The sequence below is a fragment of the Dendronephthya gigantea genome, unplaced genomic scaffold (genome assembly GCF_004324835.1).
Source record: "Dendronephthya gigantea isolate DGI-Jeju-01 unplaced genomic scaffold, DenGig_1.0 000023F, whole genome shotgun sequence".
In the NCBI taxonomy this organism is placed as follows: Eukaryota; Metazoa; Cnidaria; class Anthozoa; order Malacalcyonacea; family Nephtheidae; genus Dendronephthya; species Dendronephthya gigantea.
The window spans coordinates 581,339-600,036 of NW_021163033.1; the positions used below are offsets into that span (position 1 = coordinate 581,339).

At 39.2% G+C, this 18,698-nt stretch overlaps 3 protein-coding genes across 4 annotated transcripts; 2 read left to right on the plus strand and 1 right to left on the minus strand.

Moving 5' to 3' along the window:
* Positions 1-1,455: 1,455 nt before the first annotated feature.
* LOC114522451 (KH homology domain-containing protein 4-like) lies at positions 1,456-17,281 on the minus strand. Of its 2 annotated transcripts, XM_028543134.1 has the most exons (20): positions 17,216-17,281; positions 16,902-17,043; positions 16,512-16,609; positions 16,360-16,393; positions 16,197-16,273; positions 16,039-16,091; positions 15,825-15,934; positions 15,629-15,715; positions 15,460-15,501; positions 15,313-15,395; positions 15,164-15,224; positions 15,025-15,091; positions 14,498-14,556; positions 14,221-14,343; positions 14,025-14,106; positions 13,731-13,899; positions 13,377-13,455; positions 13,201-13,257; positions 12,660-12,855; positions 11,883-12,160 (listed from the first exon to the last, which is right to left on the minus strand). In XM_028543134.1, exons 1-20 carry the CDS (start codon positions 17,239-17,241, stop codon positions 12,006-12,008), a joined length of 1,800 nt encoding a protein of 599 aa, XP_028398935.1. In that variant the 5' UTR covers positions 17,242-17,281; the 3' UTR covers positions 11,883-12,005. The 2 variants fall into 2 exon arrangements, with proteins under 2 accessions (XP_028398936.1, XP_028398935.1); XM_028543135.1 differs by lacking the exons at positions 11,883-12,160; positions 12,660-12,855 and adding an exon at positions 1,456-1,526 and having other exon boundaries at positions 13,201-13,455.
* Positions 2,195-7,227, plus strand: LOC114522722. Its single transcript, XM_028543463.1, has 2 exons — positions 2,195-2,434; positions 2,578-7,227. The coding sequence occupies exon 2, from the start codon at positions 2,743-2,745 to the stop codon at positions 7,225-7,227; it is 4,485 nt and encodes a 1,494-aa protein (XP_028399264.1). The 5' UTR covers positions 2,195-2,434; positions 2,578-2,742.
* LOC114522452 lies at positions 7,338-8,624 on the plus strand. The gene is made up of 2 exons (XM_028543136.1): positions 7,338-8,385; positions 8,529-8,624. The coding sequence occupies exon 1, from the start codon at positions 7,381-7,383 to the stop codon at positions 8,089-8,091; it is 711 nt and encodes a 236-aa protein (XP_028398937.1). The 5' UTR covers positions 7,338-7,380; the 3' UTR covers positions 8,092-8,385; positions 8,529-8,624.
* Positions 17,282-18,698: the final 1,417 nt, after the last annotated feature.

The window sequence follows — 18,698 nt, forward strand, 5'->3', positions numbered from 1 at the left end:
TGCCCGGGGGATGGTATAAGACTCCAACAATTATACTTGAGATGCCCCGTGGTAAACGATTAGGTCTAATATGAAGCCAAAGGATTTCGTGGTCGTCACAGCAATTTACATCAAATATTGGCTTAAAATTTTGCACTCGTTCAGCATGAACATAAATACAGACCCCACCGTGAGCATCTTTAACTCTATCCCGGCGAAAAATTGTATATCCTGGAATATTTATGGAACAATCCGGTATTGAGTCTCTAAGCCAAGTCTCTGTGATAAGTCCCAGATCAATGTTTTGGCATAACATGAAGTTAGTAAAGGCCCCTTCTGTTACATCTACATGTAATATACATATTATCTACATTAATCTTCGTCTGAAGAGTTATCGTCATCATAGGATCCCAAGAGAGCAATACCAGTGGACTTCTTCTCTTCACCAGCTTCCTCAAGTTTTCGTTTCTTTTAGGTGGTTTTGATAAACTAAAAGGTGGACCACCAGACTGGTTCTTTCTTGTAACTAGAATAACGGTTAATAGTTAATACTATAGGCTTTGTATATACAGGGATCTAACGGTTAATAGTTAATACTACGGGTTTTGTATAAAAGAATCTGTAACAAAACATTGTGTCCGAGGGGAATAAGTTGAGAATTAAATAAAAAGAGGTTCTTTTCTACAACATTGGTGAATTATATAATTGAATGATAATTAATAGTGCATGAAAAAAATTTGAAAAAACACGCTCAGGTCGAAGAAGACAACCAACTAGTGTCACAATATATCTTCCCTAATCATTCAGGCTAAGTGATTCATCTATTTTATCATTTCTGAAATAGCAGGCTTGTCCAGTTGAGTAAAATAAAAACAACAACAATACAAATACATTGAAGTATATTCATCTGAAATCACACAACTGTAAAATAACCTTGGTATATCGTAGATCTAGCTACTACAACTAACATATATTACCCGATAAAACTTTCGAAAGTGGCATAAGCGGCATCTTAAAGCTGTCCGTCGAGCCAGCGGTGTCTTTCTTTATATTTTCATTGCTCGTTTTCAATTTAGGAGGAGGGAGAACAGGAGCCGCCATAAGGTCGCCCCTCGTGTCGTCACCTGATGTATGGGATTCAGTTGATTGTTGATCTAAACTAGATACAGATCTCTGCCGGGCGTTAAATAAAATAAAAGATGTATTCAGTACGAGATCTCGTAAAAGCAAAAATAGACTATGTATATGAACAAGACATTGCCATGTGTGACTTAGTATGTTGGCCTGTGTCACTGTTTTAGAATATGTAGAGCATGTTCTTGGCTGTAAATTGATCTCAAACAAACTCTGGTCTACACATTTCTTAAGCTCTGTTTCAAAATGAGTGTGTGCTCGGTCAAAGATGAGCTGGGGGGGGGTGTAAATGAAGATAAGCGGCCTTAATTTGCGCGATAATGTGAACGCGAGAAATGTTTTGGCAATTTGTCAACAAAAATAATGAAATATGATAATGCATGATTACATGTACATATATTACGAATAATAACCTGATTACAAGACAGGAATATATGAATTCGTTCTATTATGGTTCTTAGAAAGAATCGTCTAAATAGTCTCGTTTACTTAGCAGAGAATTGTTTACCTGCTATTGGTAGAAGTTATAATAACTGAATCCACTTCCAGAACTTCTACCAATAATGTCTGAGCGCTTTAAGAACTTTGTTACTGTTAGGTATATAGTTATATATATGACTATGTATAACAACTGCCATTCACCCAGACGCCCTTACAGGTCGAAACGTCGAGAAGTGTTTGGTCTATTTTAGGCAGTTGTTATACCACATTTGATGCGAAATTGTTAGAAGACGCTGCCACTATACAGTACTTCCGGCTGGTTTTATCGCACTGTATATCACGGCTTTTTGCTCTTCGGGATCTTTTGGCTTACAATTTTGACTATGTAAAAAAATCTGGCGATCCCCTCTAAACCTCATCACGAAATCTATTTCATATATATTACATAAAATAGGGAAGAATAAGATATTTTAAATTGTGCCAGAAGTTTCGAAACTCGAAAGGCAAAAGAGATTGCTATATCAGCAGGTGTGGAAAACCTCCTTAGCCAAACAACAAAAGAAATCAGTCACTGCAACTTGTTTTGAAAAGACGAAAGTAAATTGCGACAAATTTTTGCATGAATATCAAAAAAGAAACTGGATTGACAGTTTATATACACGTGCGTAGACACGAATGGAACTCATTATAATTGAACTTTGAAACTATGATGACAATATTAGGTATCAAATAGCAATCATAGCATTAGCATATAGACGCACAGCGAGACGGAAAAGGTGTAAATATAACGCATGTTTTGTTAAATAAGTAAATGAAAGAAAGACGGGCTAACCTGAACGATAAACGATGAAATAGACAGCTAAAGGATCTCGCCACAGAAGTAAGACATTGACTTTATATTCTAGTTTGTTTACGCAGAATTTATGCATTGTATGGGTAATTTATACGCCACACGTGCGAACATTTATAGGCTTATATGCATGTTTACTTTAATATTTCTTTGTATTAATTTGCTCTATTTAGATCGAATTGTTATTATATAATTTATAATGCGATTTGCGAGACTTCTTTGGTTTAATGTCTGAGATTACTTGCTAACCGGTCGTCTTGGTTCCGACGAAACACTATTCGATTTCTTGCTAACCACGGTTCGAAGGAATTTGAGACGAATTATACTGTAAAACGACAATGGAAAATATGACATCGAAAGACGGCAATTGCGACGATTTTAAGAAAGCTAAGATGAAACGACGAAACGGCAAAGCAGCATTAACACGGCTCGGGAAAGTTATAATAGTCCAAATCGAGGGGAAACGTTCGACCGATGAGGTTCAAAGGGCGCTTGATAATTATGAACACGCATTTGCCGACCTGGAAGCCAAACACGAAGAAGTGACAATGCTAATCGAAGATGACGAACAGTTCAATGAGGAAGAACGATATATTGAACAATGCCAGGAAACCTTTCTGCGCTTAAAAATTGACGCGCAAGATTATATAAAGCAACAGACGAAAATATCAGAGATGAAACAAAATACTGTCGAAACCGGAAGCGTAAATACTCCCGCAGAGAACTTGTCGAATGAAGAACAAATTAACGAAATCCCGGCCGGCGAAGAAAGTCATGCATCGATACCGAATGAAGAAAATCAAGACAACCAGATATCAGCACCAGTAGCTCAAGAAACCCAAAGTCATCCTGTACAACCCAGCACATCTATTAATGATTCATCGTTCAACACAACTGAGAACACCGCGGAGACAGCAACTCATATAAGCAAAGGAGAAAGCCTATTTCGAATTGAGAAGCCAAAGATGCCAAAATTCACTGGTGACGTCAGAGAATTTGGAACTTTTAGAGCGGACTTTAAGCACTTGGTGGAAAATAGATACAGTAAACGTGATGCAATAACCATTCTGAGGTCTAGTCTCCAAGGAAAACCGCTGGAAATGATCAAGGGAATTGGTCAAGACTATGATGCCGCATGGGAATATCTCGATTCCGTGTATGGAGATCCACGATTTGTTGCTGACATCATCACTCACGATATCTCCAAGTTTAAGCCAATAAAGGACGGAGAAGATGCCCGGTTTTGCGACTTGGTCCATTTAATAAAGCGGAGTTTCAACACCCTTAGAGAAGTAGGACGGGAGAATGACATGGATAACAACCACATGCTGGCTATCATTGAACAGAAAATGTTTACCGACGATCGCAAAGTCTGGTCACGCTATTTGGAGAGTTCAAAGAGTCAAGCCACATTGGAGTCGTTAATTTCCTGGATGACAAGTGAGATGAAGTCGAGAATGAGAGCAACGGCACCATTAAGAAGCTCATGGCAGTCACCCAAGCATGTTGGACATGTTACTGGAAAAGAAGATGGGAAGCCAACAAACCATAAGTGCTGGTTCTGCAAAACGTCTGAACATTGGACCGACCAATGCCAAAAGTTCCTTGCCCAGAGTGCTAGCGACCGCCTGAAAGTTGTGAAGGAGAACCATGCCTGTTATAGCTGCCTGAAGCGAGCTGGTCGTGGTCACAACATGTCAACCTGCTCTCGAAGGCGCCAGTGCAGCGAGACCATCAGCGGAGTTCAGTGCAAGCATTACCATCATCCACTATTGCATATTTTAAACATATCTGCTGTGTCATCTGTTACTACTAGCGGAGAGACTATGTTACCGACTATTCAGGCAGAAATCCTGGGACCACAGAAGGTCAAGAAACAGGCTAATATGTTACTAGACACTGGTGCTCAAATCAGTTTAATACGGACATCAGTCGCTGAGGAGCTGGGTCTCAAAGGCAAGAGTGTCACAGTAACAATGGCGAAAGTTGGAGGAGAAGAAAATGAGATGTCAACAAAGATGTATCGATTCCAAATTCGATCCCTCGAGAACCAGTCCATCCACACAATTGCAGCTGTGGGAATCCCAAGTATCAGTGGTGATATTTCCGGAATGAAACTTGATGGCATAGCTGAAGCTTTCAACCTTGAAAGAGAGAAATTACGAAGAGAGAATGGTCCAATAGATGTCCTGTTGGGAATTGATCAACCGAAGTTGCACACTGGTGAGACAAAAGAAGCTGGTAATCTTGTTGCAAGATATTCGCCATTGGGATGGGTTGTCTTTGGAGCCACGTCTGAAAAGTGTGACGTCAGTCAAGTCTACCATGTCAAGTGTTCAAATCCCATCGATATGACCGACTTTTGGACCACCGAATCAATGGGCGTGGAAGGGAATATGTGTTCTTGTGAAAGCAAGAAGTTAAGTCCAGTTGAAGCCTACGAAGCCAAGATTATAGAACAATCCTGCAAAAAGATTGGTAATAAATGGTTAGTTTCATACCCCTGGGTCAAAGATGCATCTGAATTACCGGATAACAGAAGCCAAGCGGAGAAGAAATTGGAAACAACCGAGCGTCGATTAGCCAAGAACCCAGATCATGCAGAAGCGTATGACAAGCAGATGAGGGAAATGAGTGAAATGAACTTCTCTCGAAAATTATCAAGTGAAGAATTAAAGTCATACAAGGGACCAACCCACTACATATCCCACCATGAGGTAGTCAGACCCGAGAAGAAGAGCACCCCCATCCGAATTGTTTTCAATTCCTCAGCATCGTATAAAGGGCACCGCTTAAATGATTACTGGATGAAAGGACCCGATTTACTAAATAATCTGTTTGGAGTTCTCCTACGATTTCGAGAAAATGAAGTGGCTATCAACGCGGATATATCCAAGATGTATCACAGAATCCTAATCCCGGAAAGAGATCAACATGTTCACCGATACCTGTGGAGAAACATGGATACGGATCGAGAACCTGATGTTTATGTCAAAACAGTCTTGACATTTGGTGACAAACCAGCCCCAGCCATGGCACAGACCGCGCTGCAAAAGACTGCTGAAGAAGGAGAAAAACGCTACCCTGCAGCTGCTGAAGTCTTAAAGAAGAATACTTACATGGACGACATATGCGATTCGGTCCATTCTGAAAATCAAGCAAGAAAAATAACAGCAGAGATTGACGAAATCCTTCGCAACGGTGGTTTTAACGTGAAGTGTTGGCTCTCAAACCGGTCATTAAAGAAGAATGATGAAAGCGTTATTGAAAAAAGTGAATTGGAATTAAAGCTCCTACAAGGCCCAGTTGAAGAGAAAGTTTTGGGAACTGTCTGGAACCACCACGACGACGTTTTTGGGTTCAAAGTGATTCCTCCTGAACTAGTTAAACTTACGAAGAGAGCAATACTAAGCCAAGTAGCTCGGATCTACGATCCTCTAGGAGTAGCTGCAGCTTTCCTGATTCGCGCCAAAATAGAGATGCAAAAACTGTGGTTAGAAGGACTACAATGGGATGATGAATTGCCGCCGAATCTCCAAATAACGTGGATACGATTCTTCCAAGAGATGAACGACCTGAACAACGTCACCTTCGAAAGGTCTCTTACGCCAGATTCCGTGATCGGAGCGCCAGTACTATGCATTTTCTCGGACGCATCGATTGAAGCCTTCGGAGCATGTGCTTACATCAGATGGGAGACAGAAAACAACACCTTTGTAACCAGGTTCATCGCAGCAAAGTCAAGAGTAGCCCCACTGAAGTCGCTGACCATACCTCGTTTAGAGCTACAAGCAGCTGTCCTGGCGACACGATTATGTTGTTCTATTCTCGAAGAGTCTCGAATGAAGTTTGTGAAGATAATTTTCTTCTCTGACAGCCACATTGTTCTTTCATGGATCCGTAACCAACCCAGAGAGTTTAAGCCGTTCGTTTCAGCCCGAATTGCCGAAATCCAGAGCAAGTCTGAACCAGATCAGTGGAGACACGTTCCTGGAGAGCTAAATGTCGCTGATGATGTGTCGCGAGGAATACCTGCTCTGCAACTGACAGGCAGATGGAAGTATGGCCCCGAGTTTCTGAAGTTACCGGAGGAAGAATGGCCGAGCGAGTCGTCTTCTGCTACCATCACTAAAAGCGTGGATATCGATCAGTCTGAACGTCGAAAAGTTCAACCTGTCTTTCAAGTAACCCAATCGCCAGAAGTCATTCCGTGCAAGAAGTTTTCCAGTTGGGGGAAACTTATCCGAGTCACAGCCTATGTGTTACGGTTCATCAACACGCTACGAAACAAGCATCAAAACAAAGACAACACAGAAACGACCCGACCGAAAGACACCTCAGATGATAGATCAATCTCAGCAAAGGAGTTAGAAGATGCCGAGTTGTATTGGGTCAAACAAAGTCAGAAGTCACTTCATGATCGCCTGAAAAAGGGAGAACTGAAAGGACTCACCCCGTTTACCGATGACAACGGAGTTATCAGAGTCGGAGGTCGAGTAAGCGAAGCCGTAATCTCGTACGATGCCAAACATCCAGTTTTACTCCCACGTGAACACTGGATATCCCTGCTGATCACTCGTAACTTCCATCGAAACGGCCACTCAGGAGTTGCAACAACCGTTGCAAAGATCAAGAAAAAGTTTTGGATTATCCGATGTCATGATCTTGCCAAGTCAATAAAGTTCCGATGCGTATGTTGTCGCCGAATCCAAGCCAAAAACCGAGGAGCAGTTCATGTCAGACCTACCAATTACCCGACTGGAGCCATTCACACCACCCTTTCATCGCACGGCATGCGATTACTTCGGTCCTTACCAAGTTAAAATTGGCCGAAACAAAACAACCAAACACTATGGCGTACTGTTTACATGTCTGAATACTCGTGCCGTACACCTGGAAATCGCAGTGGACTATTCCGCTATGGAAACTTGCAAACCTTACGTCGATTTTTCGCAATCCGTGGACAACCGGCTCTGATGATCAGTGACAACGGGACGCAGCTGGTGGGAGCTCAACGTGAACTCCGAGAAATGATAGAAGGATGGAACGAGAAAGAGTTGAAGGAATTCAGCGCCGAGAAAGGAATGGAGTGGAGATTTATTACTCCTGCAGCACCACATCATAACGGTTGTGCTGAGGCTCTTGTCAAGAGTTCGAAGAAAGCATTAAAGATCGCGATTGGTGAACAAATTTTGGCTCCGTTCGAGCTGTACACATGCTTGCTGGAAGTTAGTAACCTGATTAATCAGCGTCCTATTGGAAGGATCCCCAATGATCCAGATGACGGTTCTTTCCTTTGTCCAAACGACATTTTACTTGGTCGAGCATCAACAATGGTACCACAAGGGCCATTCAGAGAAACGAAGAATCCTCAACATCGTGTTGAATTTGTCCAGAAGATCATCGATAGTTTTTGGAAGCGTTGGAGCAGAGATGTATTTCCCACCTTAGTTCCCAGAAAGAAATGGACTACTGAAAAAAGAAATGTACGAGTGGATGACATCGTCGTGGTTCAAGATACGAATGCGATTCGTGGAAACTGGACTACGGGCAGAATTGTTAATGTATATCCTGGAAATGACGGACGAATTCGTAACGTTAAGGTGAAGACATCCACATCGCACTACGAAAGACCTATTACAAAAGTCGCAGTACTGTACCCTGCAGAAGGATATGAAGATAAGTAACTCACAATTAGTAACATTAAGTGATGAGGAAGAGTCCTCATCGGGGGGGAGAGTGGATTGACAGTTTATATACACGTGCGTAGACACGAATGGAACTCATTATAATTGAACTTTGAAACTATGATGACAATATTAGGTATCAAATAGCAATCATAGCATTAGCATATAGACGCACAGCGAGACGGAAAAGGTGTAAATATAACGCATGTTTTGTTAAATAAGTAAATGAAAGAAAGACGGGCTAACCTGAACGATAAACGATGAAATAGACAGCTAAAGGATCTCGCCACAGAAGTAAGACATTGACTTTATATTCTAGTTTGTTTACGCAGAATTTATGCATTGTATGGGTAATTTATACGCCACACGTGCGAACATTTATAGGCTTATATGCATGTTTACTTTAATATTTCTTTGTATTAATTTGCTCTATTTAGATCGAATTGTTATTATATAATTTATAATGCGATTTGCGAGACTTCTTTGGTTTAATGTCTGAGATTACTTGCTAACCGGTCGTCTTGGTTCCGACGAAACAGAAACTAATATTTCAGTCAAATTTGTTTGAGAGATCGATAGATCCCAGTCAACAACGGTACTTTTCCAAAGATTATAGCTCGAAACTTAGCTGCATGAAATAGAATACTCGGCGTAACCTTAGAATCTAGGTTTAGTCTTGAGACCACACGCTGATCTTGTGATTGCTTCACAACAATTGCGTATAAGTATATACAGAATTCGTCATTAAACGTCTTCCAGCATATAGACGGCGATGGCTGAGATAGTCGGATATGTAGCATTGAAGTTTGGTCTCAGTTTTGTCTTCGATTTATCAGTCGATTATGCCTGCTGCCTTGCAGGTAAAAAACTCCGAGAGAAAGGTTATGTTGTTCGCGATATTGACGAAGTCCAGTTTAAGCTTGATGGTTTGTCTCACTTTCATCTTAATGCGAGTACTGATTTGCTAAGACAAGGCATAAATCGTCTGAAAGGGTGTTTCAGCGAGCCTTTAGTGAATGGAAACACATCCTCATCTGAATCACCTATGAACGAAAACGAGTCAGAGAAGATAAACGTCGGTGCAAGTTCAAGCGAGACGAATCCAACTCAACCGCCAGTGCTTTTTGACGCAGTCGCACTCGCCGAGGATGTTCGTAAACTACAGATGGCATGTAAATCTAAGGAGAGGTTTGAGTTGGCCAAAAAGTCATTCGAGAAAGCAGGCGATAAAGCAACAGACGCGTTCCATAACAATGCTCTAATCCTAAATGAACGAATCCTCGCAGCGAGAATACGCATCGCAAGCGGTATATTATCACTTTTGGACTACCCAGAAGTCGCCGAAAGTGACTGTTTGCAATATCTAAAAGCATTACATAACCTGCCGGAAATTCAGGAAATGTTTTCGGTGCACGCTCGAATTGGAATAATGTCCAGAATTAAATCTTTTCGCAAGAGACAGTCGCGACCGGAAAACGTTAAAACCTTAATAAACACCAACTTGCTCTTGGCTGAGTTTATTTCGAAGTTCACAAAGCGAAGAATGGCTGTTTTCGATTGGCCGCTGATGGAATGCGGTAAGCAAACATTCCATCTAATTCATTACAAGCCGGAGAACATTGAAAATTTAGAAGACATGAAAATAACACCACCCTGGAACGTTGAAAGATTTAATTTTGAATCTGATGAGATAAGTTACTCAATACAAGATTTTGGAATAAGAAGCCAGGGAGACATTATATCTATTAATAAATTTTTTGTCCATCCAGTGAGGCTCAATAGAGATACAAAGGAGTGGGAATTGATTTATCCCGATGACAAAAAGAGTGTTACTGACAAAGAGGGTGTTACTATCACACTTCGGAAGCATGCCTTAGTTATCAATGGTGATAAAGTCTTCGTTCTAACGTACGTACCAGTTAAAAAAGAGTCGGACAACTCGAGAAACCTGGGCGACTGTCTTGAATTTCTGCCCTGTTGTTTACCCACACGCGCAAGACCCACACGCGCAAGACCCACACGCGCAAGACCCACACGCGCAAGACCCACACGCGCAAGACCCACACGCGCAAGACCCACACGCGCATTATCGATGTCGACAGCAAAATTATCACTATCCATTTACAGTTCAGACGAAAACCTTTATTACCAATGCCTAAAGATTGATATTGTCCAAGAATGGTTTTCAGCTTACACCTTTACTGTTACCAAAGACAACAAAATTGTCATTTATTTGGAATACTCAGAATATGGCATGGTGCATTTATATAACACCGATGGAGTGCTCGAGAAAGAATTTGCCATTCAGAAATCTACAAAGGAAAAAGTATGGGGCCTTTTAGCCTCTTCTGATGAATCAAATGATCAGGAAATATTACTCGCAACAAAAAGCACAGACAAAAGTCTCAAGCTGTATGCGTACACACAAGAAGGCAAATTAAAACGCACATTTACGTTAAGTCCCATATCACACTATAGGATTCACTGCGTAATGTTTGACCACGCGACGAGAAATTACACTGTTTGCAGTGGAGGGAATTATGGAGACAAAATATATCTGGAACATTTTTCCAAAACTGGTAAACATCTGAATACTCGTTTCTTGGATAGCTTTATAATTGATGACAACTGTAGTCACAGAGCTGGAGCAAATGAATACTGGGTTTTTTGCAGTCAAAGTGGGGAGATTGTGTTAGCGAATACAAGAAGTTTGGTCCATCTTCAGTCATCATTGGGGCACGACTGTTCTATAGCAAATAAAATCATGGTGAAATTACTAAATTACTATGATTAACTGATTTTGAACTATGACGTTCTCAATGTGTCAGTAATAGTATGTGAACTTTTGTTAAAGGAAGTAATATTAATAACAATTTTGCAAATATTTATAGACATACAAATTGTAATGAAAGACACCTAATTTTTAAAAGTAGTTTACCAATGCAATTTAGATAATGATAATAACGCTTCGACTTTGCACCGAATTTATAAAATTCAAATAATTCCCTCGCCTTGCCTATCCAAAAGCACTGGGACATTTAAATTCCGATAAAGACCTTAAAGTATATTTTAACTTTACATAAAGGTGTGTCGATTCGTATATAAGCATCCATTAAACAAGTTGTGCAAAAACGTGTTTCACTTTCATTTTTTTTATCGAGGTTTATCATCACAAATAATACCGGACAGATAAAATCTTCAACAAATGAACTTCGTCCACCATAGACGAAACCTGAGCGAAAGAATTAAATACTACATTCTAATCATCGAGTATTATAAAATCTAACTCCCCTTATACGTAGAGCCAATACAACATCAGCGGGGAACGTACATTTTTTACGTCCGTCTAAGCTACTTGGCCAACTTGTGGTCAACTTTTGTACCAAGACGGCGAAACTAATTTAGTATCGAATCCTAGTGATAATGCTTTTGCGCAACAGAGAGGCTGTTGAGATAATTGAACTCCATTGTCCGTGGGCGACTAAAACCTCCGTTATTACAAACAATAGATCCTACAGGACATCCATTACCGATAGATGTTCTGTAGGATTTGCAAGCTTTTTCCAACCTTGAGATTTTAAAATGGCGAACATGGACGGGAATATGATTAGTGCTGCTGTGGCTAATCACGGGCTAATGCGAAGTCAATGGCAACTCTGTTTTTAGCACGAATCATTAGCAGGAAGAACTTAGGGCTGCACTTGGGACTAAACTGCAACTAGGCGTTTCAGCGCTGATTTGTGAATTGATTAGGATGAAAAAACACCGCGTAGGGTTGACATATTAGTCATTCGTTAAATGATTATCTTATACGGAGTGGAGGGGCACAAGAAGGGGGTGGGTGGCGGGCGGGGGAGAGGGAGGGGTAAAGGCCCTTTCTGTTACATCTACGTAAAATATCCATATTATCTACATTAATCTTCGTCTGAAGAGTTATCGTCATCATAGGATCCCAAGAGAGCAATACCAGTGGACTTCTTCTCTTCACCAGCTTCCTCAAGTTTTCGTTTCTTTTCAGGTGGTTTTGATAAACTAAAAGGTGGACCACCAGACTGGCTCTTTCTTGTACCTGGAATTTGACGGTTAATAGTTAATACTATGGGCTTTGTATTTATAGGGATCTAACGGTTAATAGTTAATACTACGGGTTTTGTATTTATAGGGATCTAAAGGTTAATAGTTAATACTACGGGTTTTGCATACAGGGATCTGTAACAAAACATTGTGTCCTAGGGGAATAAGTTGAGAATTAAATTAATAGAGGTTCTTTTTCTACAACATTGGTGAATCATATAATTGAATGATAATCAATAGTGGATGAAAAAATATGAAAACACACGCTCAGGTCGGAGAAAACAACTAACTAGTGTCACAATATATCTTGCCTAATCATTCAGGCCCAGTGATTCATCTATTCTATCATTTCTGAAATAGCAGGCTTGTCCAGTTGAGTAAAATAAAAAAAAAACAATACAAATACATTGAAGTATATTCATATGAAATCACATAACTGTATAATATAACCTTGGTATACTGTAGATCTAGCTACTACAACTAACATATATTACCCGATAAAACTTTCGAAAGTGGCATAAGCGGCATCTTAAAGCTGTCCGTCGAGCCAGCGGTGTCTTTTTTTATATTTTCATTGCTCGTTTTCAATTTAGGAGGAGGGAGAACAGGAGGCGCCATAAGGTCGCCCCTCGTGTCGTCACCTGGTGTATGGGATTCAGTTGATTGTTGATCTAAACTAGATACAGATCTCTGCCGGGCGTTAAATAAAATAAAAGATGTATTCAGTACGAGATCTCGTAAAAGCAAAAATAGACTATGTATATGAACAAGACATTGCCATGTGTGACTTAGTGTTGGCCTGTGTCACTGCTTTAAAATATGTAGAGCATGTTCTTGGCTGTAAATTGATCTCAAAAAAACTCTGGTCTACACATTTCTTAAGCTCCGTTTCAAAATGAGCGTGTGCTCGGTCAAAGATGAGCTGAAGGGGGGGATGTAAATGAAGATAAGCGGCCTTAATTTGCGCGATAATTTGTCAACAAAATAATGCAATGATAATGCATGATTACATGTACATATATTACGAATAATAACCTGATCTAAAAGGAGTGATTCTGGAGCGGTTTCTGGCGTGGTTTTCGTTGATGGTGCCTGTGATAAGGAACGAGAAAAAGCCACAAAAAGGGAGCAAAACAAAACAAGGTTAGTATGAAGTTTGGTTTCTTGAGGGAGCTCGGAGTAGACTCGAGTATTTTCAACGATTTTAATACCTCAGTGAAGCGTCGTTTGGCTGGTTTGGATTGTTCTGAAGGTGTTTCGTCTGTTCTCTTTGATTTTACATCGATATCACTGGAAAAGTGAGAATGGTATGGAAGAGAGAGAATGGTATGCAAAACAGAATAGTTTCAAAATAAATTTCTTGAAATTCTGCATGGTGAATTAATGATTAAATAAACAAAAATTGAATTCAAAAATAAAAAAAAATAAATGAAATTAAATATTAAATACATTAAATCTATAATAATTATAATATATATAATAAATATGGATTTCTTATGTCAAATGTTAAATTGATGCAAGGTGGAAACTTAGTAATAAATGGGGCATTGCTAATCGTTAGTTACCTGTCACTAGAGTCTGATACGGACAGCCTGTCGTCAGAACTGAATCTTGATTGTGTGGGCGATGGACACGGTTGTGTTGGAGAATCAGGGGTGTAAAGTGTCGACGCGTTTTCTGGGGAGGGTCGAGGCTCCCCGTAGGTGGGGTGTTGATCCATCAGAGGTCTGGGACCTATGAGAATGATGGAAATGGTAAATCTCTGAAGGTCAACGAACGACAACGTATATTTTTAATTGCTTTAACTGAAGTTAGAAAATGAGACATCGTTGAAATTGTTCATGAGCCGTTACACTTACCCTCGTGACGTAAGCCCGGGTTAGGGTACATTGAATGTGAGTGCATTGGGGGGCCGTGAGGGATATTAGGGTTCGCAACAGGCTAAATAGGACAAAACAACAATTGAATTGGCGATGTATTTGTATAGTACAATCAGAGTCAGATTTTTTTACATTAAATCGATGCTAAATCATTGGTAGCTATATGAATATTCACCTGTGACTGTTGATTGTAGTGGGGGGGAGGTCTGTTAGGAGGCAGGTATTGATACGAGGGGTAGGAACTCGGTGGTTGTGGTCCACCTGAACCTGGAGGGGGGCCATACCCTGACACAGGTGGCTGAACAATGAGAAACATCTAAGTCAGGCTTGATAGCTTTGCATCGGTCTTATTGGTCAGTTAAATATTTGAAATGCATTTGATTGGTCAAAAAATCATTCCATGCATTCAATTGGTTAAAATCATCATGTATTGGTATAGATTCTCTCCTTACCATATTGTATACAACAGGAGGGGGATTTTGAGGTGGACCAGTATTTTGACTTGGGTAACCTATAATAAAGAAAAAAGGTGGTGGTAGCATTCTTTAAATTCGAATTAAAATTTGTTATGATAAATTTTTGTGTAGATGCAGTACATTATGTCAGCAGTTGTAGTAAGTCAGAACTGAACTTTCTATATTTTGACTTGAACTACTGCCGTTTGTTGTTCTAGGAGGGCAATATCAGCAGAGATGCTAGCTTTCCATGTTCCACTTTCTTAACCCTCCAACATTTCAATGTTAACCAGGTGCATAAGTGTAAATATCATTCAGTGTACATTACCACAGTAGGTCATACTCATCCCTGGCCAGATATCCACATGTCATACCTAGCTTATTCACAAATTTCTGTGGTCACCCAGGCGAAAATATTGCCGACATTTTTAACATGCCACTTGGGTGATTTCTTATGAATTATGATGTATAAAAACCAGAGTTAGACACCATTATGCTGTAGTTAAGAATTATTTCCACAATACCTGCATAATTTGGATAATATGAGTTTGACGTCTGCTGCATCAGAAACTGCTGGTAAGCAGTATGCACCTGAAAATGATTAAAACATAACTATAGTAAATAAAACATAAATAACCAAATAAAGCTTGCAACAATACTTACTGTTTGTATAAGATTTTCAACTAGCTTCTTAGCTGATCCCAGACCAGCATAATTAGTATGACTGAAAAAAACATTAAAAAGTTGTTAAAATTTTGTTCAAATGACTTTATTAACTACCTTAAAAGATATTATTTTGAAAACTCAGGTACCTTATGTAAACATATAGCGCTTCAAATGCTTCTCGTCCTGATGTAGGTTCCATGAAACCTGAACCCCTTCCTCTCAGGCAAACCTACATAGCAGAGCAATCAGTATCTCTTATGACCTGGGTATGATGATGGTACTTTCTACCATACCTTTGCACCAGTTTCTTTTGTAATATGTTGGAAATAACTTTCCTTAAAAGTGAAATAATAACCTGTGTTATTTTATATTGAAATTACAGTAATATTACACATACAATTACAAATACACCATTGAGGATAATCTCACACAAATTTCACGTAAAATAAAAAATTCACTCACCCCTGGTCCAACAATCTTCTCTCTTAAATTAAATTCAGGTTGAACATTATCAAGACCAATAAACACTTTCTCTTGAATGTAATACATCTAAAAAATAAAAATTTACTCAAAATGTTAGCATAATGTCACATCTGATTGATCAGAGCTTGATCACAACAAAGAGGTTGAAAAAAGAGTTTGTTAAGATATTTATTACCCCTGAAGGCAAGGTTGATGTTTGGCCAGATTGGGGCATTTGTGGAGGGAAAGGAGGAGGTGTAAAAGGATCTTCGCCATTCATGATGCCCTTGATTCGTTGTACTGCCACTAAAATTGTAATTCAAATATTAGATGGGGCAATATGCTTACTTTTATTACCTTTTCTCTCTATGCATTCAAAATTAACACAACTTGATCAGATTTTCACTTACAATTCACTTTATCTTTAAAAGGTGATTGAATCAACAAATACAATGGCTTTTGGCTAAAAATTTTACATGAAAACGTATTATATATAATGCAAACTTTTTAATTATCAAGAAAACAGTAATATTTTTGTATATACAGTACATAGCTGGTAAATTTATACCTGGTCATATTTCCTTTCTCTGATGGAGCAATGTACTGGCCTTTTATCATGATTGCAGCTCCTGAATACTTGTTTATCTGTAAAAGACAGAGTTCTGTTTAAACATACAGTTGTCTATCAATAATGTGCCAAAGATTTTGTATGACAAATAGCAATACTGTACCTCAAACTGGACATTGCTTTGACACAAAAGAAGCCTGGAGTTTTAGAAAACATAATATTTAAATACACAAGTAATCATTTCAATTTAACAAGTTTAAAATAAAGCCATGTTTAGCACAGTTTAGGTCCTTGTAGGGTAAAATTAATTAGTACCTTTTAGGCGAGTCATTTATTTCAATTTCTTCAGTGAAGAGAGAAGATGCGGAAGTAGAACTACCAGTTGTTCCAGCAGTAGACTTAGGTTTTGGAGGCTAAGTAAAAGCAGTGGAAGAAAAGTATGAGATGCTTAGTTTTAGGAAATGTTTAGTTTCTAGATGAAGGGGATTGTGCTAGTTTATAGTTTGACCACACAAATCCAAACTTGTAAGTCCGTCCCCTGTGGTGGTCATAACCAGGGCATATTTGGCTGGAAATGGATAAAAATCTTAATTTGCTCTAAAACATCTGTCACCCTATCCATGTGCTTAGCAATGACAGATGGTTTTAGGTCAAATTACAAGATTCTACAGTACAGAGCATGGCTATGGTCAAAATGCTGTATACCAGTAATGGTGGTGTTGAATTCGTCGTTAATTTTCCTTTGGCAGCAAGCATTGCATTTAGTTTTCGTGCAGCTTCACGTGCTGCTTCAGTTGCCGATCCCGTATTGGGAGCTGGAGTGTCCCATTTACTGGCTCGCTTTCGACTGAAACAGAAATAAAATACACAAACTTTAAGTGGTGATCTTGAGCCATCGAAACGAGTAAGACTATAAATTATAGTTTATATCAAGAATCGAGCATCCAGAGTACATGAAAATACATAAAAATGGACGGTTTATGCTAAATAAAGGAGAAATATTAATCCATTTTTCTTACCCATTTTGGTCTCGTGTTGCAGCCATTTTGTGTTTCTCTTTCAGTTGGGAAAAAAGTGGACGGTTCCTCGTTTCACGCGCGACACACGCGAGGATTCCACGTATATTTAAAGGCGGGAAAATTTAAAAGACAAAAAACAAAAGCACTTTTTTAAAAAATAAACTTTTTCGGAAGTGTATAAACTTTTAAATGGATCAAAATCAAGTATATTCAACCGAATTTGCTATTCCAGACCAAACGGATGAACGTTTACTCGACTCGGAAATGACAGGATGGCGGCCTTTTACAACACCAAGTAAAATGCACATGAAAAATCAGTTTCTAGTGCCACAGAGTACTCCAACTAAAGGTTACAGCCAAATTGATGAAAATGTTTTTTTTCCTGATGAGAAAAACCAAGTAACAAGATTCCTACCATCCTCAGATTACAAGACAGCTGAAACGCCTGAAAATATCATAGTTAACGCCGATTTTTTGTCAGCCATACCTTACGCAAGGTAAGAGTTTTAGTTGCAAGTTATGCCAAATATTATCTTTATGTAAAGAGTGAATTTTCTTTGCAATAGACAATCAAAAACTGTAAAAAGGAAGTTGAACTACGAGGAAAACAGACTTTGGAATGCGGACGATGTTGCACAGAAGCCAAAAACATATTTTCCATTTGAATTTATTGGTCATGCTTCCCGGCAAAGGTATTGAAGATGAAATGATGAAAACGACTGTGTTTTATATTTTTAAGACAGGTTTTTTATCTGTGGTTATTTTTCATTTTAGTGCTTCGCAAACTGATGATCCTTACTCCACATCAAATAAGGAAAACCAAAGCCTTATCAACCCAACCATGGTATTTATATTTTCATTGTCAAAAAACTGATTTTTATCGATTTTTTCCCCGCAATATTTCTGTTACCATCGCCTTTTTTAAGGTCACTGGGTGTGTACTTCGGAAGTCTGACGCCATTGGTGCGAGTGTGTTTGAAACCCTTTTCACAACACAGAATGAACAACCGTTGCCACAAAGAAAACGATCGAAAAAGCAGTCGAGAAACAAAACAAATTCTGTGGTTGCGGTTGAACAGCATTTTGAGCAAATACGAAGAAAACATGTGGAATTTAACTGGTAAATAAACTACCCCGTTCACTCTAGACTACGAGTTTATTTTACCTGGCCAAGTCTCTGCGATTTTAGGACTTTGGTTTCGATAACTGCACGGATCTGTTAAAAATAAAACATAATATTTAGCCATTGAAGATTCAGACAATCTTATAAGCTTAATTTCATATTTTCACATACTTTCCTTAAAACCAGGGATATTCCAGACAGTCAAAATGCCGTAAAGAATGAGGGTCACGCTCAAACAGACGCCGACATTCAACGCGTGCCAACAACACCATACATCGAACAATATTCATCATCACCATCGTTGTACTCTGTAAACGATACAACACTTCAGGCCAGCAAACCATGGATGACTGCTTCCCG